General features: G+C 47.7%; 1 protein-coding gene across 4 annotated transcripts in view; it reads right to left on the bottom strand.

Annotated features, from left to right (window-relative positions):
• Window positions 1-228: 228 nt before the first annotated feature.
• cep350 (centrosomal protein 350) overlaps window positions 229-21,527 on the bottom strand; it is a 42,418-nt gene continuing 21,119 nt past the window's right edge. For 2 of the 4 annotated variants that reach the window (XM_061238022.1, XM_061238021.1), the window contains 23 exons: window positions 20,661-20,824; window positions 20,216-20,326; window positions 19,415-19,555; window positions 17,323-17,459; window positions 17,023-17,115; window positions 16,544-16,701; window positions 16,001-16,197; window positions 14,836-15,026; window positions 14,303-14,390; window positions 14,065-14,211; window positions 13,561-13,718; window positions 11,355-11,477; window positions 9,686-9,933; window positions 9,036-9,232; window positions 8,224-8,341; window positions 7,523-7,683; window positions 7,152-7,288; window positions 6,949-7,031; window positions 4,668-6,715; window positions 3,595-4,068; window positions 3,346-3,492; window positions 3,119-3,241; window positions 229-2,915 (listed from right to left, as the gene is read on the bottom strand). In XM_061238022.1, the coding sequence (XP_061094006.1) occupies window positions 2,751-2,915; window positions 3,119-3,241; window positions 3,346-3,492; window positions 3,595-4,068; window positions 4,668-6,715; window positions 6,949-7,031; window positions 7,152-7,288; window positions 7,523-7,683; window positions 8,224-8,341; window positions 9,036-9,232; window positions 9,686-9,933; window positions 11,355-11,477; window positions 13,561-13,718; window positions 14,065-14,211; window positions 14,303-14,390; window positions 14,836-15,026; window positions 16,001-16,197; window positions 16,544-16,701; window positions 17,023-17,115; window positions 17,323-17,459; window positions 19,415-19,555; window positions 20,216-20,326; window positions 20,661-20,824 (5,609 nt within the window). In that variant the 3' untranslated portion in view covers window positions 229-2,750. The remainder of the gene's footprint in view (window positions 2,916-3,118; window positions 3,242-3,345; window positions 3,493-3,594; window positions 4,069-4,667; window positions 6,716-6,948; window positions 7,032-7,151; window positions 7,289-7,522; window positions 7,684-8,223; window positions 8,342-9,035; window positions 9,233-9,685; window positions 9,934-11,354; window positions 11,478-13,560; window positions 13,719-14,064; window positions 14,212-14,302; window positions 14,391-14,835; window positions 15,027-16,000; window positions 16,198-16,543; window positions 16,702-17,022; window positions 17,116-17,322; window positions 17,460-19,414; window positions 19,556-20,215; window positions 20,327-20,660; window positions 20,825-21,527) is intronic. The other 2 variants (XM_061238023.1, XM_061238024.1) reach the window with 2 other exon arrangements.

Below are 21,527 nucleotides of genomic sequence, written 5' to 3'. Positions count from 1 at the left end.
TGGTTCTAATGTCAGTCAATGGTGTTTCAACATCAGCGCGTTTACAGAGAAGGGGGAGGTACAAACAGTGTGGTGGTCTGTCTCTCTTGACCATTAGAAATGACCTATTGTACCTTGAACTCATAAGTTGTGCATTTGTCAAGAATCAAGTCGATCTTGCCCCTCCAGATCAAAAATCCCACATAACATAAAAAGCTGGAGTAATTTACAAAAATAGACAAGACACTATTTAGATTTAGAAATGAAACCTTTATTTACAATTTCAAAGTTCAATTTAGTTAACAAATATATATATGTATACTATATACATATTTGCATACACAAAGAGAACCAGGTTATCTGACAAATCTTACAGATTCATTGTTAGTCCGATAAGAGACAAAGCTCTCGTATATTTACACCCATGTCAATTTACAAGTCTTCAAGTGCACCCTTGTTGCTCACAGTACATTATTGTCATCATTATAAATAGTCATACCCTTCTGAATTTCAAAACATTACTCCAAATTACATTAAAAATGATTATCGAACCATTTGTGCCTAATATCACAATCCATTTCAAGAGTTACAATATCACCACCTTTCCCCCTCAGATTTAGCACAGAGCCACCTTTCCAAATGGCTGCAGTCTGCTCCTCTGTAATAACAGAGCATTAGAACTCAATAGTCCGTCTCCAGGTAACAGAAGACTTAACGTTTTATGCCCCGAAACATCGTCTGTTAGTTGTCCGACACAAGGTGCAATAGGAAGATCTACTGCAAATGGAGTCGGAGGAAGGTTGCCTTTATCCCATTAATGTGGAGATCACATATTAAACCATCAGATCCACCAATAATGCATAGTTAAGCAGAACAGGATTTGACATCTCTCCATCCTCAACCACTTTGGAGAATAAAGTAGTTTCTTGAGGGAGGGTCAAATGAAGCAACCGTTTTAAAACTCAAAAACAGTATCATGGGTAGTTCCCACTACCGGCTGTCCAGGGAGAGGGAAATGGGGTGTCTTAAGAGTTGTGTCACATACATCTTGAAGGGAAAAAAAACTATATCCATAATATAGTGTCCTGATGTTTCAAGCACACCCTTTGTTGAGCCAGCATGGCGTAGGCTGGCCACAGAATCTAAGCAGGAGGCCAATAAAATGTTTCTTCTCTCACAGTTAAGGACACTTTTGATGACCAGAACAATTTACTGATGAGTGTCATTTGTTGTTCAGTTCAGTGGACAAACGTACGATGCTGTTAGAGTACATCGATCAGTATGTTCAGACTACAGGTAAAACTAGGACTTATTAGCCAATCATGTAATAATCAGAGGCAGAAGTAAACAAGCCCTGGAGTAACAGTAGTTGTCTGGGAAGGGACACAGATAAATATGAGGCATCACATCACTGTGAACACGACAGAGAAAACAGTTTGAAAAAAGTGTATACACTGAGGCTTTCTTTATCAAAATTTCAAATGTTTTTTTTTTTTTTTTAAATAGCTTTTAAATCACGGTTTAACTTCTGAACAATTAACTAGAGACCAATGTAAAGGAGGAGCCTTCACAAGCGAACAGGAATTTTTGAATTTGAGTTTGGCATGAACTTAATGCTAAATAAAATGAGAATAAAGCCTTGAAAACATGAGACTGGACAACACTCCCCTCTGAAGAACACCACAGTTGGAGTGCAATAAGGTTCACATGCAATTAAAGCACATAAGACCGTTAGAACAATGATAATTAATCAAGGCCAGGAAAATGAGTTGTTGCTCTTAAAACCGACAATTCTCATTAACCTATAACCAATGAGGCACTTAAACTGAATCAAGTAAAAGGCAAATCAAAAGGTTTGAGTCTAACACGATGGTACTCTTTTGCACTTAAAATAACTGGTTTCAACACTGAGAAACCAGCTGTGGTTTTACCTTGTTTGCATAAATTGATCAGAAAAAATGACTTAAAATATTCAAAGATACATTAAATCCATAAAATACTTAAAATTTAAAAGTATGCATTTCTCTTGCAACTCTTTCCGCACAGTAACTGGGTATTACAAAATCCCTTTATAATAGTGTTTCAATTTTTCACATTTTCCTTTTGTGCTTGCTCATTATATTTGTTGGTTCAGAAAGGGAACACAATCCTTTAGCTTTCTATCCCAGCTGGGTCTATTCAGAATATTGCTTTTTTTGGGAAGCACAAGTTGAAACAGATCTTTCTCTACAAAATAAATCAAGACATATATATTTTCCCTGGCATTTCTCTGCCCTGTAGTCTTGTCGTTAATGCACTATAATTACATTTTTGGACGTTTTTACATCAGTTTGTTTTTTGGGCGAATCCAATCCCAGTATTTCTTGCCAAGCCTTTCCACACCTCTTGGAGCAAATGCAGTGAAGCACTTCCCAATACAATCAAGAGGTCTACTTAGCAGCATAGAGGTAAGCTAAGCAAGTCCAATGCTCTTTCCAACTCCAAATCAACCACAGACACATGACAGAATGTAGGCATGGGGTTTGGAAGTCAAGAAAAGCAGGCTTTTTTTAGACTAAAATAAACGTTAAAGCATACTGATAAAAGGCTGGATTTTGTGATCCTCGGTAAAGCACTTGAGTTAATACAAATTAACTAACCTTTGTAAGAAGATAGACGGAACAAAACAAAATACATTTGACAGACATTTTAGTGAAAGGCATCCAAAGATTATTGGCACGTTGGGTGTGGAAGTTCCTGCGATGAGGTAATGGGATATTTGGGACTGAAATTTAGGAAAGGGCTCTTTTTGTTCTCTTTTCCTGAAGTTTTGTCAAGATGTCAACAGTGTCCTTCACCAAAGCATCAAAGATTCCATCAGCCAACTGCATCTTCACAAAGAGCTCGTCTTCATCATAGTTGACCCACTGAGATTCTTCCTCATGCAGCTCCTGAACCTGAGGGGGAAAATTTATTAAAAATCATTGAATTCTCAAATTATCACTAAGAAACCACTGAGTTTGAGTTGAACTTGTTTCAATATCATCTCGAGCAGAAATGACATGCTGCAACAGTTTATTCCTTTTCCTTCAAAATCACACACTTGGGAGAACTTAACCAGCTCAGCCATTGCTCAATATCACGTAAATATATTAATTACCAGAATATGATCCACTCTGTCTCGCTTCTTTCTTCCGAATTTCAGCATCTTTTGCCAGTCTGTTTTCTGGTTCTGGTCTTTCTTTAGGCCATAGAGCTTTAAAACCTCTGTGGTGATGTACGCCTAGAGAAAGAACACAAACACCAATAACTCATCCAGCAGTGCATGCCCATATGACAGCAGAGCCAAAATGTCAGAAAAGCACCAGGAGTGAATGGCATATAAACCTGGATCTTTGAGATGTCCTCCGGGCTTTGGACTCTGCGCAAACAGGAAGAGTTAATGCGCCGAGGCTTCATCCACTGGGGCTGATGGGCATTCGGATCCTCCGAGAAGATTTCCTGGATGATCTCCCATGTCAGGTCAAATACAGCCTAAAAGCACAGGATGAAATGCAAGGTATTTTTAAAGACAGCCGTTACTGAACACATTCACAAAAATGTTGTCAGCAGGATGAGCCAGAGAGCAGGCCTCACCTTTTTGTAACTACGCTTGCTGAGGGTCTCCAGGTCCTCACCCTGAGCATCACTGCCCAAGTAGGCACTGGAGGCGAGAGGGGTGGAGACTCCGTCAAGCGTCTGCAGCCCTAGGCCCAGGTTGCAGCTTTCCCAGATCTCCTGGGTGGCAGCATGCACCAGCTTCTCCACTTCAGGGGCAGCGTGGGGCACTATCATGACGGGCTGCTCGATGGGCTTGGCCTGCTGAGGGGGCGCAGGCCTTGCCGGGGTCTTAACCTGCTCCGCCGCCCCAATGCCAACAGTGGCAGACGCCCCCTCCTTCTGCAGCTGGATCTTCTGTTTCTGCTGCTCTTTCCGGGAGCTGAGGCCAAAGTCCTCGTCGAACCAGTCCTGTTCATCGCCCAGAACGTCCAGCAGCTCACGGCTGAGCTCCAGCTCGGCCAGACGCTTGGCCAGCTCCTCCTGACCGCTCGCCCCCAGCACAGGGCTTTCCTGGGAGAGAACAACAAAATTTAACCCAAGCTAGTAATCACTCATTCAGCTTCTCAAGCCAGTAAAGCTATCCTTTAGTTCAAAAAAGAACTTAAGTTGGTCTTGAACAATGATTCAATATATTTCTAGTAACAGTGATATGTAGTATTAAATTATATTAAAAGTTATTGTAAAAAGATTAAAGCTTATGGATCTGGAGACATACGAGCAGCAGAATGAAAAGGGGAAAAACACAGCACTGATTGCTGCAGAATCGTTCAACTTTGGCATGTAGAAAAGACAGGATTTGCGGTTCAAACTTTGGACTTTGCTGATAAAAAATACCTTTTTAGGCCAAATCAAGGATTGGATGTTGGTCAGCACTACTAACATGTAATCTTTCATGTTTCTATGCTTGCAGAGGCATTATCTTTACCTTGTTGTAATCATTGACTTCACAAGTCATTAATTTGGGGGTTAAAGGTGAAATCTAATACACAGGAAAATATTTACAGCACAAAGCATAACAGAGGTCCCAACTAGTTTTAGGATAGTGGATGTGTTATTTTCTGAGCTGATAAAAAGGTATATATGGTCCACTACACAGCAGTTCAACTCACCGGACGGTTGCACAGCTCTGGAGAAGAAACCTCTTCTTGCCCTTCCTCCAGGAAGTTGGGAAGGTTGTCCTTCTGTGTTGTGTGGTAAGGGAAGTACTGAGTAGAAGTCTTCCCTCCCAGCCAGTCGTCTTCATTGGCTTCATTCCCTCTCCTCTGATTAGAAGCTACAATCTTCTCATTCCGGGCTTTTTTGATCTGCTGGAACTGTTTGACAGCATCCTGAACAAAGCCATTGAGGAGTTTATCTGCAAAAGCAGTGACAACCCCTTTCTCACTCATCTTCTCTGCATCAGACTTCTCCACGGCTTGGTCCTCAGAGGAGAGTTCAGAGAGCGAGGCCTTCTGCTGAGCCTCCAGGTTGTCCTTCTCTCTGGATAACAGGTCCAGTAGAGGGGTGGAGGTCTTCTCCAGGGACTGCTTTCCTGCAGACACGTTGCCCACATCAGTAATGATGAGACCATAGTCACCAGTTGTTGCATCTTCAAACTCCAAGATGATGTTCCTACTCTTTCCATTTGGAGTGGGGTGCTTGTCACCATTTATTTTTTCGCTGGATTTGGACTCAAGGTCATTCAGTTCAACTTGGACAGTTGATCCTAAAGATCCACCTTTTTCTGACGGGCCTTGGCTTGCATGGTGTTCACCCAAGGCCTCACTCACATCAGATGGCTCCTTTTCACCAGATTTAGTGACCGTCACTGATTTGTCCACTTTCTTGTCCTGAAGATTACTCTGCTTCAACTGCTTCTCTAAAGCAAGCTTTTTCTTGGACTCATTGTCAGACTGGTCATCTAAAGAGTCCTCATCTTCTGTGGTGTCCATATAGTTTTCAAACTTCTCAGGCAGTCGGGAGATCTTATCTGGTGGGGCAAAGATGCCGTGCCCTTCTTTACAATCAAAGTAGTTCACACCATCATAGGTACCATTATTACTACCCTCTGACTTGTCCAGTTCCACACCAGCCCAGAACCCGTTAGCAAATCTAGTTGGTCCTTTGAATTGAAGTGTACCTGGTTGCACGTTGCTCACAAGAACACGGTCTCCAACACTGAATTCGGGCATCAAGTCTTGGGTCATGATGGGTGGTGACAGGGGAAGAGAAGACTGGGATTCCTTCTCAGGACTGATGACCTCTTCCCTGCCTTTCTCACTTTCCTCTCTATCTTTGTCAAGTTTAGACTGAGCCTTAAGATCCAGAAACTTCTCAGAGTGGAAGGCAGGACTGCCAGAGCCGGATTTTTCATTCAGCACTTCACTGATTTCCTCCTCACTGCTGTAAACTGGAGACCTGGTACTAGGCCTTGTCTCTGTCTGCGGCACAGTAGGGGAGGTGGATTTTAAGGTGTAGTGTCCCTCCCGAGGTGATAACTCCACAGAGGATTCAAAATCATCATGATAGCTGTCAGCAGAAGGAGAACCCTCCTTCAGCTTTGGCAGCACTTCTCTGTCTGATGAGTGGATGTCAATCTGGGGAGTAGAGGAATCTTCCTTTTTGAAAGTGCTTTGTTCAGATGACGGAAGACTGTCTTTGGAGTCCTTGAGGACAGATTCCGATTGGTTTATCAGGGTTGTTCCAGATTTGATATCTTCACCAGCATCAACCAAGTCTTCATAACGATGTTCTTCACTTTTCTCCCTAGAAATCCCGGGTTCAAGCTTTTCAGCAGATGGACTGTCCTTCAGCGAGCCCTGCTCTTGGGACACCGGCTGCAGTTCCAGGACCAGCTTCAGCGCCGGCTCAGAGTGCTGGTCGTTATCGGATTCTTCCGATTTCAGTAACTCCAGCTCTTCCATCACCTCCGACCTTTGGCTGGAGATGATGCTCTCGTCTCCAGAGTCCCCCGCATGCGGCATAGCGCTCCTGTCCTGAGCTTGGGGCTCCTCAAAGCGCCAGCCAGGCAAGCCTTCTGGTGACATCAGGCTCTTCAGCCCATTTACATGCTCTGGACTTCCTTGTACTGGAGTCGGTGTGACTGTTGGAGGATCCTCATCAGACGACTCTTCACACAAAGAGGAGTACCTACTGTGTCCCGATGGTGTGACATCATCTGAAATTCCACACATTAGGTACAGATAGAGCATATCAAGACATTTGTAATTACAAAAGCCATCACTGAATTGATCCATTTGGGTTTGCCTCACAACATACAGAATGACAGGTGCAATGTGGAAATGAATCAACTCTGAATCAAGTGATGCACCCTGCACACATATTTATTCTATTTTGGGTGAACAGATGCACAAAACAGATGCACAGTGCACAATAACAGAGAACACTCACCTCGGTCAATAGGCGACTCTGCCTGGGCTTTCTCTCCTTTCTCTGTTTCAGTCGCAATCTTCCAGTTTTTGCTAGTTTCCGGTCTGAAGGAAAAGAAAATACTTTATTTTACTCAATTTTCTTGTGGAAAAATCAGCAAGTGATAAGATGCAAAGAAAACAAAGCAATTATATAGTCCATAGACAGGACCAGTACTACATTACCTTTGAAGAGGAGGTGGTTTAATCCTGGGCTTTTCTGAGGCTGAACTGGGTGTTTTAATCTGGGGTTTAGTCATGGGCGTGGTGTCCGGTTCTTTGCTTAACTCGGCCTTGGTCTTCTGAATGAAGTCATTATAGGACTAGAAACAAGGAGGCAAAACGTTACTGAAGCACAAATACAGCAGAAATGTAAAGAAAGTGAACCTCATTATTGCCTCGATAACTTCAATGACATAATGTGGACTTGAATGGTTTCGATGCAATTAATTCCAAAAGCATACAAGAGGGATTTTTGAGTGTGCGATCACAATACTGCCACAGAAATAGCAAAGTGCACTAAAACCTGGAGTAAGAAAGTTGGACTCCGCACTGACCTCCAGCTGCTTCAGTAGGCTGGCCTCCTGGGCTTTGAGTCTCTCCTTCTGGCGCTTTCTCTGCTCCTTCTTCAGCTGGTACACGATGGACTTGCGCTTGCGAAGCTCCTCCTTGAGGGCGTGGATGCGGCTCTCGATGTCACTCTGATCAGACGTAGGCTCTGAAACAGACAGGGATACACGCGTTAGGAAGTGAGTCCCGCTCCGTCCGAATCTAATGTTCATAATTCACCAAAGATTAGGGCATCTGCCAACAAAGGAATATCCAGCCTCAAGTAACATAAAATACAGAACACAGCGCATAGCACCTTAAGAGCCATCACAGGAATCATCTTCTGCAACTTCTTGGTGAGCAATGACATATCTACAATACAGTCAAATATAATACAAAACCTTTTCCATAAACACTCATATAATGGATGAATCTACGATGAAACTCGTATCAGAATGAATGTCATTTATACATAGTGAATGGTACAGTTCAGTGAAACAGCACAACACTTAAACCTGAGTCGGGTAGAGGGGAGCATCCAAAGTAGTATAGCACAACTCAGCAGGCCAAACGTCAGGAAAACGCGCATTGCTTCACAGAACCACACATTTACAAGCTCCTTTTCTCAATGTCTAAACTTCATTCACTTTTTGTGGACTTGACAAACGCGATATGGACCAGAGCAGACGATGACAATGGGCAAACTCACCGGACTGAGAGACCGAGCGGGCCTCCATGGAGGATGAGCGGAGCGGCATCTTGCTGCTGGGGCCCCTGCTGCTCTCCGGGAGCCTGGAAGTGCTGAGACTGCCTCTTGGTGAAGGGGACTGTCGAGCACAGGAAGGGCACAGGCCCCAAATGGATTTAATTCCTTCTCAGGATCACCACAACAATGACATTCATAGAGATTCTTACATGTTCAAACTAAACCACTCAACTCTGAATACCTATATGAACATAAGAGACAGAAAAGCAATTACCTAGGTCCTACTAGCTATTTCATGCACATTACCTGGATGCAAATGATATTGAGGTGTAAAAAAACTAGGTCTGACATTGTGTAGAAGAATAAAAATCGGATGGTACATTTACCATCGAAAACAAAATGCTACCCTTTAAACAGAGGCCCAGACTCAAGACAGACAAAGCCTGCATTCACTGCACTGTGCAGAAACAGGGGCAAGCTTTGCTCCATGGAGGGAAGATTCCAGAAAAACAACTAAAACATGTCAAAGCCTGTAACACTATGTCAAATGCCATTTGTTCAGAGAAAGGTATTCAACTGAAATCATGAATAACATTGCTACGGTTTAGCTTTATGCTTTTCTTTATTATTGAAGACTTAATATGTAAACTATTTTTGATTCATTTTCCAATTCGTATAATTAGTCATTCCAAATAGCATGATATACCACATCAAATCTGTGATTCATATACAAAGCCTGCGGTTGATCCAACACAAAAGCTTAAAACATGTAACCTGTACATTTTAGAAGAACAAAAGTGCCAAAGACCTCTTACCAGTTTGCTTTCTGAGGAGGAGTCAAACTCCTGTGTGTAGACTGTGTCTTCCTGCTGGCTGGCATCCTTGTGGGGTGAGGGCAGCTCAGAGATGGGCTGGTCTGTAGAAGGACAGTCCAGTTCTTCAGGGACAGACAGCTCAGGCTGCTGGCTGTAGACAGTGAGCACTAAGGAGTCCTCAGCCTTGCTGTCTGGCTCTGTGGTCACACAGAAACAATGGGTAATGCAAGGTTAGAACAGAAAAAAAACATACAGAGGTGCCCCTAAAAACTTACATTCATGAAGTATTTGCAAAAAGGAAGACACTAAATGTAAAGTGAAGTGACTGAAATGACCATCACTGAACATAGAAACAGAGACGTGTTGTTCCCAAACTGATTCAAGGGTGGGGTTTTTAGAAGTTACAATTGATTAATTTTGTGACTCTTTAAAATATGTGAATGTAGACTATTACAGCGAATGCCAAACATGATAACAACCCATCTATAATAAAGCAACGAGGCACAAAAAGTCATGGTCTACTACCGATATAGGCTGAAGGGTGCCATTAGGCACAAGGCGTGTTTGTGGGTGGCGTTTTGGGGTCTCATACGTGAGGGGTTGTCTTGGAAAAAAATGTTCTAAGTAGTGATTACATATCTCTCCCTCACCTCTGTGGGCTCTGTCCGAGGCCCGGCTGGCGTTGAGGCTGGCGTTGAGGCTGGAGTTGAGGCTGGGGCCGGAGCCCTCGGCGCGGGGCTGGGTGTCGCGGGGCTGCGGGCCGTCCCAGGCGGCCAGGGCCTGCTTCTCCATGCGGCGCACCTCGGCCTCCTCCGCGTCCAGGCGCTGCCTCCACTCCAGCAGCTCCTCCGCGTGGCGCCTCCTCTGCATCAGCTGCTGCTCCCGCTTGGTCAGGAACCTGGGGGGGAGGGCGGCCGGCGTGAGGAGCACTGCCGCGATCACGTCCACACACACGCCAGCCCAACCACCCGTTTCCCCCCCTCATCCCGCCGACACACGGCCTCCGAATCAGATCACACACGCAGACCATCAGAACCATGCTCAACCACGGCTTCGCCCCACTGCGCACAAGCTGTCCCAACTCTGCCCAGCAGACAGAGTCCAGAGGAGCATGAGCACAATGAAGGAAACTCAGGCACTAGAATTAAGCCAGTGCCTCTCAAATGACCAGATATATTCATGCACCTGGTTTAGTACAGGGGTTTAAACAGACAAGGACACCCCACCCGCCCCCCACCCCCGAAATTCAGACACAAGCACATCCACTGAAGATTAAGAAACACAACTTGCTTACATGCCTCTTGGGGTGTAACTTTAAGGTCTGTATCTAAAATATCCATGCACTAAAAATTGTCTCAGCCAATTGAAAACAATAAAAAAGAAAGAATGCATTTAAAAAAGCATCATTCTCTTAAAAATGTACTGCACTGCATACAGTAAAAGTTAAATCAAATGAAAATGACCAATGACACACAACACCTGTTTTTCTTAACGGAACAAACTAATAATAAAACATTAAAAAAAAGTTTATTTGCATTAATTTACTCGACTCTATAGGAATTTTATCAGAGGTGTTTGTCCTTAAAATCAAGCAGCACAAGATTTTGAATATGACTTTCAACTATTTAAATCAATGGCTAACAGGAATGTATACATTTTGGATGCTTCTCAACATCTCTCAGAAATCTGGGAGTGAAAATGGCAGGAAATGCAACATGGATCGTTTGGCGAAAAGCACAGACATCAGGGATCCACAGCAGATGCACAGTAACACGGAGGCTGAAGGGGATGGCTGGAGGACCCAAAGTTACACCCCAGAGACATGGCAGCTCCCACCCTTTACAGTGAGAGGCTCAGTCAGACCGCCCTGCCGTACCTAAATGAGCACAAGCCTTGGAAACTGACACCACCACCAGCGTTACAGCCAAACCTCAGATTAAAGATAGGTTCGTGTTTCACTGGACTTCCAGTCTTTGCTTATTTGGGTCCTGGAACTGCGGTCACATCGGTCCCACGAAGGGAACCGTCTATTGTCAAGGCTGTGGCAGAGAAACATGCTTGCATTGTTGCCAAGAGATCCGCTCACTTAAACAAGGCAGCGCTTTGTAGTTTTTAGAGCCTCTAATCCCCAAATCCTGGCAGCGGCCCAAATAAACCCCCATAAGCCCCCGATACTCCCTGCATCGGCCCAAATAAACCCCCATAACCCCCCCAACACTCCCTGCACCCGCCCCCTGGTGGCGGCGGCCGAACACGAGCATGCTCCGCGGGACAGAGGGTGAGGGCGGGAAGCGGTGGGGAAAGGCGCGAGCACTGTACCTGACCAACTGGTTGTAGATAAAGAGCTGGAATTTGGGATGGAGGTTGGGGAAACAGACACTGAGAGAGGCCCAGTTGTGAGCCGAGAAGACAGAGAAGAAGTAATGGACAGGAGAGCAGTGTCTACAAAACAAAGCAGGGAGAGGATTTCACACGTAAACAGAGGGGACAGACAACGGATGAGGAGTACAGAGAAAATAAAAGCCAGAAAGGAGGTTGAGTGAAGATGGAGTGAGAGAGACAATCACATAGAAAGGGAGAGAGAGAGAGAGAGAGAGAGAGAGAGAGAGAGAGAGAGAGAACTTGAGTAAGCATGTGTTTTATTGCACTTAATAGTTAATGACTCATTCAAAGGTGTAATGTAGTTACTCTTAAAAGGCTGTGCCGGCACTGCTAAAGGGAATACGTTAACCAAACTGCCTTTCATTAAGAATGGAACAGTGCACTGGGAGAATGTCTTAAGAGCCCGATTAGAGCAAAGATTAATGATGACTAAGGTTAGGAGTCGCAACCCCAGAGATCTGCTGGTATATCCACATGTACGGACATTTACTTGTTTGTGTGTGCATCATTTCATCAACTTGCACCACAGCATATACATGTCTTGTTCTTTTAATGTGTTGTTTTAGTGACCAACATACAGCAATCCGTAAAAGATACAAGGCATTTTGTGCCATGGAAAATATCATTTTGCTGAATTAATTGAAGTGAAATAAAGAACAGAAAATAAATCAAGTGTATTTAAGTGATCATCGGGTTGTTTCTGCATCAACTAATGATTATTGACCTTATGGGAATAAAACACTTTTTCTTTTTCATCACAGACAACAGTAATAATATTGAGTGATAAAATCAGGGAGAACAGGACGGTTCAACAAAAGGAAAGAAATACTACAGCAGATAGCACAATGAGAGCACTAAAGGCAGGCAGACGGGAAGGAGGAGACAGAAGCAGGTTGTGGATGAGCTACATGAACATACGTGTGTCAGTGTAAAATATTAGTCTTTTTAGTCTACGGCACTAAAAGGAATGACGGACACCTTCATTTTGAACTTTTAAGGCTATGGGCCTAGTTCATGTTCCTGCTGAAGCGTAAAGTGTAAAATGAAAACACACACATTTACAGCTGATGCACAGTTCGGTTTCAGAACTGATACTGTAGGCAATCTGCATAGCAATGGTAAAAATGTCTTGTGCAATATTCACATGGGAAGGGTAAGTACCAAGGTGTGATAAACAGCAGCAGTGTCCAGCGGTGATGATTAGACTACAGTGTAACCTCCTCATACAGTGACAGGGGCCAGAACAGTAGCTGTGACTTCACACTGCTGCCCAAATGCATGTGGTCAAATAGGGGGGCAAGGCTTTCTTTTTCAACGGTGTCAAAGTATCACAGCTAGTTGGTTTCAAATGAGCTCTAGTGAGGGATGGACACAGAGAGCATGCTCATATTCACTAGCACACCAGGAAGGGGAGGAGAAGGGGCTTCTTAACATGGCAGTGAAGGCAGGTACATAACCAGGCTCCCAGCAGTCTGCACAAAGCCGGTCTTCACTCGAGATTTAGGAAAGTGTGAGGGCTGCCCCAGTTCTTGCACAGAAGCTAGAATGTGCTTGCGGAACTCACAAACTGAACGTGAGGGAGAGCAAAACCAACACTGCTAACAGCGGTTTGCTTCTCAAGTTCTGTTTTTAAGCGTATCTATTAATGAATCAGCAAAAGTCATCTTAGAAGTTGCTAACTGCCACTTAAGGCCGAATTCCCCCCCCCCTTTCTTATGTAACAGAAAGTGACCATTCAGGATGTATAACAACAAAATATGGACCTCTATAATCCTGACCACCTTTTAAACTTGAAAATAGAGTACAGAATGGGTTAGAGATGAGGTTGAGTCTAGGGCATCAGTAGTAGGATAATGCAACAAGGACCCAATTTGTAGGCTTTTCCATGATGCCAACTTACCTGTAGCTTACGTGTTTACCTATTTGTAACTGTGTTGCATTCAGAAAGGTGTAAACACTGCAAAGCAAAGACCTTAGAACTGAAAATCCAGGGTTAATTAAATAGAAGCCCAAAGCTGAATTAGCATAATAATAAGAACAGAATGAGGATTTAAGGATATGGAGGGGTTTTAATCGTCAGCACACAGGAGAACAGCAGAAACAGTGAGATCTCTCAGACTCAGAAAGGAAGGGCCGCCATTACTTTTCATCCATGTGGGAGCGCATCTTCTTCAGCTTCTCCATGATGCTGCTGGTCTCGCTGCCCGAGACGGACAGTGGAGAGGGGCTTGGGGTGTCCATGTCCGTCAGGGAGGGGCTGGGCATGGCTGGCCCTTCTGCAGGCTCGGAGACAGACGTGTCCTGGAACACACAAAGACGCATGAAGACACACCAAGAAGACAACAGGAAAAACAGATCATCATTTAAAATCACTATGTGATGGTGCTAGATAGTCATCTAGTTTGTAGGTAAACAGTGAGCCCAAGGTACCCTTTAGTGGAAGGCAAATGGTAAGCATCGTTGGGCTGAATGGCCCGTTCAAGACTGAGGAAGGCAAGATATTCTGTGTAATGGCTGCTGAAGCCACTGTGATACTGGCCCGTGTCTGTGCCTGTCTTTGTGAGCCTGTCTGTCCGTGTGTGTCAGTGCGTGCGTGCACAGTGACACGCGTGTATGTGCTCGTGCTCATGGGCGCGTGTGTACTGACCGGGTTGTTTTCGCCCGCACTCTTGAGGCGCTCCTTCAGCTTGAGGGTGGTGTGCCGCATCCTCTCGATCTCCTCCTGCTGTTTGAGGAGGAGCTGCCTCTCCTTCCGCGCCGCCTTGTTGGCCTCGTGCAGGCGCTTGATCTCCGCCTGCGGACCAGAGGAGCAGCCGTGAGCCCAGCAGCGGGGCCCAGGGATGGGGAGAGGGAGGGGGACAGGACGAACGGGGGGCCATAGTTACCTGCTCCTGCTGCAGCCTCAGCAAGAGGCCTCGCTGCCTCTTTCGGATGGGGGGCATCTTGTCGTCCTCGCCCTTGTCTCGCAAGCGCCTGTGCAGAAATCACAAAAATACGACTTATAACCACTGTTCCTCCGCCCGCTCAGTGCTGTAAAGCTGTGCGGAGAAAAGCGAGTGTGTCTGGGTAGAGGAGGGTGTAGTGTGTGAGCAAGAGCAGGGTGTAGTGTGTGAGCCAGGTGGAGTGTCAGGGTGGAGGGGAGCTAGGTGTAGTGTGCGAGCTGGGTGGAGGAGGGCTGGGTGGAGAACTGTGGGGAGGAGGGCTGGGTGGAGGAGAACAGGGTGGAGTGAGTGAGCTGGGTGGAGGGTGTGAGCTGGGTGGAGGGAGTGAGCTGGGTGGAGTGAGTGAGCTGGGTGGAGGGAGTGATCTGGGTGGAGGGAGTGAGCTGGGTGGAGTGAGTGAGCTGGGTGGAGGGTGTGAGCTGGGTGGAGTGAGTGAGCTGGGTGGAGGACAGCTGGGTGTGGTAAGGGGCCCTTGCCTCTTCTGGTGCTCCAGCCAGGCCAGCTCGGCCTTGGTCTTGTCTTTGAGAGCCTTCTCACGCAGCCGCAGCAGGGAGCTCTGGTGCTGGGCGCGCACCTCCTCCTCCTTCATGTACTGCCGCACCATGTCCATGGTGAACCTGGAGAAGCTGTGCTGCCCGCTGGAGAAGGGCATGCTGCCGTCCGGCTGCTGGGGAGAGGGGCAGAGGGGGAAACATTTTCATCAACTGCCCCTCAATCCACTTCTATGCACCAGAACATAGTAACGCATTTGGGTTTGTGAATTTCTGTGAGGCCGAATCGTCTAACTTGCATGCCCAAATACACATTGGTTATCATGCAAGTAAACATGAGCTGTATGTGAATAGGTCTCTTTTTATGCGCCTTATATAATCAACCCAGAACCCGCAAACGTACACGAGACCTGCAAAATTGCTCTTGATACATTGCAAAGTTTGTTTCAGAGACGAGTGGGGCAAGTTGGAAATCTATACCATCGTTTGGGTGCCATGTCAAATATTTGCAATTGCATCAAATGAAATCACTGTAGTGCAGACCTCAAACCACACGAATGTTAATATTGAAAATTTGCTTAACCCAAAATAAGAAATAGCTTTTCCAATAATCCCATATGGAATAAGGAGTCAGGCATATTTTTAAATTAATTTATGCAAGTCAATCAAGGGAATAACACCAGAACATGCATCGACAAACTGGCAATGGTGCATGAATGCTAATTTTGAATAGGAAAAATGTTTGCAACAGTCAACCACACGGCCCAAGCCATTTCCCCATCGGTATGGACATCTTCAATGTCTTGATTTGGAACAGAATTATCATGCATGCATACATGCAGGCAGGAACACCCCTCTACTTTCACTTTATCCAGGAGGCAAATCATGTACTTTTTTAATATTAAGATATACTTTATTGAACCTTGTGGGGCAATTTGTCCTCTGCATTTGACCCTTCCTAGTTACTCAGGAGCAATGGGCAACCATAATGCATCGCCCGGGGACCAACTCCAGTTCTGAGGCCAGAGCCTTGGACAAGGGCAATGGCAGGAGTACGCCTAACCTGACTGAGTAAACACCTTGAGAAACACCTCGTTCTGTCATCTTTAGCAGGTGAAGGAGTCTATTCCGCCTGTGCAGGGGGTCTAACCTTAGCCAGGTCGAGCACGCTGCTCCTCTCCTGAGCACGCTGCTCTTCCTCGGAGTCCTCGTGGGAGCTGCCCTTCAGCGTGGAGCGCCGGTGGGCCTCGGAGGGGAGCAGCGAGCGGAACGAACGCTCCTCGATCTCGTCCTCCGTCATCGACTCGTCGAACTTCAGGGAGTACTCCGTGGCGACCGAGGTGTTGTCTGAAAGGGAGAGGAGGTGGAAACATCACTTTCTGGAAGCAGAGACCTCCAGGTAAACAGGCCACGTAAGTAAATGATTACTTTCACATCTTTACCAGGAGGAATATGGGGCAGAGGTGTGGCGCAGTGGTTAGGGAACTGGGCTAGGAACTCAAGAGCATGTGGTTTTGATTCTCAGCAGGGGACCTGCAGCTGCACTCTTGAGAAAGAGACTTGAACCTGAACTGCTTCAGTAATAATTGCTTCTAAAATTGGGATTCTGTGTAAAAATGTAAATGTGGATAAGATGCGGAAATGTAAATGTTAACGTAATGCAGTGAGGCTCCGGGCCCCGGCACACACTCACCCTTCTCATCCAGCAGAGAGCGCACGCTGCAGCTGCGGAGAGAGTCGTCCGCCGCGGTCTGGACCTCCTCCTCCACCGAGCTGCTGCTCTTACCCTTCCTGCCCGGTGCGCTGCTCTCCTGGTGCTCGGAGGATCTGGTACGGGGGCTGGTGCTGCCGCTGTGGGGCGTGGGAACGGACACAGTCGGTCAGGCCGGGGAAAAAAAGGGATGTGGAAAGCACCGAGGCAGGATGGTTAGCGTTAGCCCATTAGCATGGCACAAGAATGTGGATGGTTACCGTTAGCGCATTAGCATGGCACAGGAATGTGGATGGTTAGCGTTAGCACATTTGCGTGCCGCAGGAATGTGGATGGTTCGGGTTACTGTTCGCACATTAGCAGGGATCCGGAGTGTGGATGGTCAGAGTTAGCGCATTAGCGTGGCACAGGAATGTATAAGGTTAGAGTTAGGGATAGCGCATTAGCGCGGTGGCCGCTACCTGTGCGCAGGTCTCTGGGAGGGGGAAGACTCTCCCGTCGGGCTGCTGAGCGAAGAGAGGGGCTCTTCTGTCCGCACAGATCCTTCACTCTGCCTGCTCAGCAAGGGCAACACATTCAATATAAAACACTGCAGAGGAAACCGCTACTCTTAGGGGATTAACTGTTCCTAATTTAAAACATTACAAGAACCATATTATCATGCATCTATTTCACAATGATCTTCAATAGTCCTTCAATTAGCAGCACAAACATGTATTTGCTGGTGATTCCTGTGCGGTACTTGGGCTGGTAGTCTTTACCTGTCGGCCTCGGCGCGGGACTGGAGCTGCTTCATGAAGCTGTGGTGATGCTGCCTCTGCTGGTCAAACAGCGTAGTGACGGGAGGGGCCGGCACACTCAGGGCCCCGGAAATCTGGGTGCGTGCCAGCTCCGTCATCTGAGGGAGAGACCACCCAACACGTCACTACCGACACGGACGGACTCTAACCTGCACATCATCTGAGAGACCACCCAACACGTCACTACTGACACGGACGGACTCTAACCTGCAAATCATCTGAGAGAGACCACCCAACACGTCACTACCGACACGGACGGACTCTAACCTGCACATCATCTGAGAGACCACCCAACACGTCACTACTGACACGGACAGACCCTAACCTGCACATCATCTGAGAGAGACCACCCAACACGTCACTACTGACACGGACAGACCCTAACCTGCACATCATCTGAGAGAGACCACCCAACACATCACTACTGACACTGACAGACCCTAACCTGCACATCATCTGAGAGACCACCCAACACGTCACTACCGACACGGACGGACTCTAACCTGCACATCATCTGAGACCACCCAACACGTCACTACCGACACTGACAGACTCTAACCTGCACATCATCTGAGAGAGACCACCCAACACATCACTACTGACACTGACAGACCCTAACCTGCACATCATCTGAGAGACCACCCAACACGTCACTACCGACACGGACGGACTCTAACCTGCACATCATCTGAGAGACCACCCAACACGTCACTACCGACACGGACGGACTCTAACCTGCACATCATCTGAGAGACCACCCAACACGTCACTACCGACACTGACAGACTCTAACCTGCACATCATCTGAGAGACCACCCAACACGTCACTACCGACACTGGCAGACTCTAACCTGCACATCATCTGAGAGAGACCACCCAACACGTCACTACCGACACTGACTGACCCTAACCTGCACATCATCTGAGAGACCACCCAACACGTCACTACCGACACTGACTGACCCTAACCTGCACATCATCTGAGAGACCACCCAACACGTCACTACCGACACTGACTGACCCTAACCTGCACATCATCTGAGAGAGACCACCCAACACATCACTACTGACACTGACAGACCCTAACCTGCACATCATCTGAGAGACCACCCAACACGTCACTACCGACACGGACGGACTCTAACCTGCACATCATCTGAGACCACCCAACACGTCACTACCGACACTGACAGACTCTAACCTGCACATCATCTGAGAGAGACCACCCAACACATCACTACTGACACTGACAGACCCTAACCTGCACATCATCTGAGAGACCACCCAACACGTCACTACCGACACGGACGGACTCTAACCTGCACATCATCTGAGAGACCACCCAACACGTCACTACCGACACGGACGGACTCTAACCTGCACATCATCTGAGAGACCACCCAACACGTCACTACCGACACTGACAGACTCTAACCTGCACATCATCTGAGAGACCACCCAACACGTCACTACCGACACTGGCAGACTCTAACCTGCACATCATCTGAGAGAGACCACCCAACACGTCACTACCGACACTGACTGACCCTAACCTGCACATCATCTGAGAGACCACCCAACACGTCACTACCGACACTGACTGACCCTAACCTGCACATCATCTGAGAGACCACCCAACACGTCACTACCGACACTGACAGACTCTAACCTGCACATCATCTGAGAGACCACCCAACACGTCACTACTGACACTGACAGACTCTAACCTGCACATCATCTGAGAGACCACCCAACACGTCACTACTGACAACGACAGACTCTAACCTGCACATCATCTCAGAGACCACCCAACACGTCACTACCGACACTGACAGACTCTAACCTGCACATCATCTGAGAGACCACCCAACACGTCACTACCGACACGGACAGACTCTAACCTGCACATCATCTGAGAGACCACCCAACACGTCACTACCGACACGGACAGACTTTAACCTGCACATCATCTGAGAGAGACCACCCAACACGTCACTACCGACACTGACAGACTCAAACCTGCACATCACGGTCACAGGCTCCTCAGACCCACCTCTTTGATGTGGCGCGCAGCGTCGGCTGTGTAGCGCACAGACTCAGCCTGCTGGCTGATCATCCTGCTGGTGGCTTCCTGCAGGCCTCCGCGCGCCTCCTGCTGGGAGTGCGCCATTTTCTCCTGCAGCTCCACGTGGGCCTGTAGGGGGCGCACACACACAGTCACAGTCAAACATGCACTGGTCTGAGGTACAGCAGCATAACTTACAGATCCCATAGACCATTCTGTACCCTTTTCCCACTCACAGACTAAGATTAGCAAAGCAGCCAACAGTATAGAAGGGATAGGAGGGCAGTAAGTTCTGTACCTGTGAAAGCAGTAAGCTGCATAAGCATAAGTTGCGTACCTTTTTGTGCTGTAAGCTTCATAAACTGTGTACCTGTGTGACCGGTAGGCTCTGTAAACTGTAAACTCTGTACCTGTGTAAGCTGTAAACTACATAAACTGGGTAAGCTGTAAGCTGTGTACCTGTGTGACTGGTAGGCTCTGTACCTGTGTAAGTTGTGTAAGTAGTGTACCTTTTTGAGCTGTAAGCTTCATAAGCCGTGTGAGCTGTAAACTGTGTAGGCTGTGTAAGCTGTGTAAGCTGTGTAGGCTGTGTAAGCTGTGTAAACTGTGTCAGCTGTGTAAGCTGTGTAAGCTGTAAACTGTGTAAACTGTGTAGGCTGTGTAAGCAGTGTAAGCTGTGTAAACTGTGTAGGCTGTGTAGGCTGTGTCAGCTGTAAACTGTGTAAACTGTGTAAGCTGCGTAGTGTAAACTGTGTCAGCTGTGTAAATTATAAGCTGTAAGCTGTGTACCTGTGCGGCTCTCTGCCGGGTCTCCTCCAGCTGCCTCCTGGTCTCCAGGGCCTCCTGCTCGGCCTTCTGCTTCAGCAGGAAGAGGTCACGCTCGTGCCTCTGCTGCTGGGACTGAGGGACAGAGGAAAAGAGTGTTTTCACAGGGTGCAGATTTACATTTTGGACTGAACGAGGGGCCTCGATACGTTCCGTCTCGTTTTCAAAAAGACACACCTGGCAGGAGGAAGATTTGATATTCACAGGCGTACCTTTTCCCAGTTGTTAGCAGAGAAGCTGCACATTGAAATGGAATTCAATACAACTTGAACAGATTATAACAGCTTTTTAATGGGGAGGCTGTCGATTGGTTTTTGTGAATTAATTTAACAAATAATAGACCCGTAGTTATGAATACACCCAGCCAGGAAAGGTATGCACTGCTGTGCCTTCCAGCAGCCCCCCTCACCTTGAGTATCTGTGCCAGGGACACGGACTCCTGCTGGGCCAGAGACACGCCCCGCAGCCTCTCCACGTCGGCCAGCTGCCGCACAGACTCCTCCATGGCGTCCAGATAGCTGAGCTCAGCAGCCATGCGCTGCTGCAGAGCGCTGGGGGCGTAGTGCAGGTCGCCTGGGGGAGGGGGGGAGGGGGGAGAGGGGAGAGAGGGGAGAGGGGAGAGAGGGAGAGAGGGAGAGAGGGAGAGGGAGAGAGGGAGAGGGGAGAGGGGAGAGGGGAGAGGGGGGAGAGAGGGGAGGGAGGGGAGGGAGGGAGGGGAGGGGGGGAGTGGGGAGGGAGAGGGGGGGAGGGGAGGGAGGAGGGGAGAGGGGGGAGAGGGGAGAGAGGGAGGAGGGAGAGGGGAGAGGGGAGAGAGGGGAGGGAGGGGGGGAGCGGGGAGGGAGAGGGGGGGAGGGGAGGGAGGAGGGAAGGGAGGGGAGGGGAGAGAGGGAGGAGGGGAGAGAGGGGAGGGAGGGAGAGGGGGGGAGAGGGGAGGGAGGGAGAGGGGGGGAGGGAGAGGGGGGGAGGGGGGAGGGAGGGAGGAGGGGAGGGAGGGGGGGAGAGAGGGGAGGGAGGAGGAGAGGGAGGAGGAGAGGGAGGGGGGGAGAGAGGGGAGGGAGGAGGAGAGGGGAGAGAGGGGAGGGAGTGAGGAGGGGAGGGAGAGGGGAGGGAGAGGGGGGAGGAGGGGAGAGTGGGGGGAGTTCTGATGAGTTACAGTTCCCCATCTTTTATTCACTCTCACACCGAGAGAATTCTTTATGACGTGCACACAACTGTTATTCAGCATCGTTACCTAAGCCTGCCAGAACGAATGCCAAGGGGAAAATTGTCGCCAGCA

This window comes from Conger conger, chromosome 4 (genome assembly GCF_963514075.1).
Source record: "Conger conger chromosome 4, fConCon1.1, whole genome shotgun sequence".
NCBI lineage: Eukaryota > Metazoa > Chordata > Actinopteri > Anguilliformes > Congridae > Conger > Conger conger.
The sequence above is the reverse complement of the archived record's forward strand: the minus strand, read 5'-3'. Positions and strand labels throughout refer to the sequence as shown.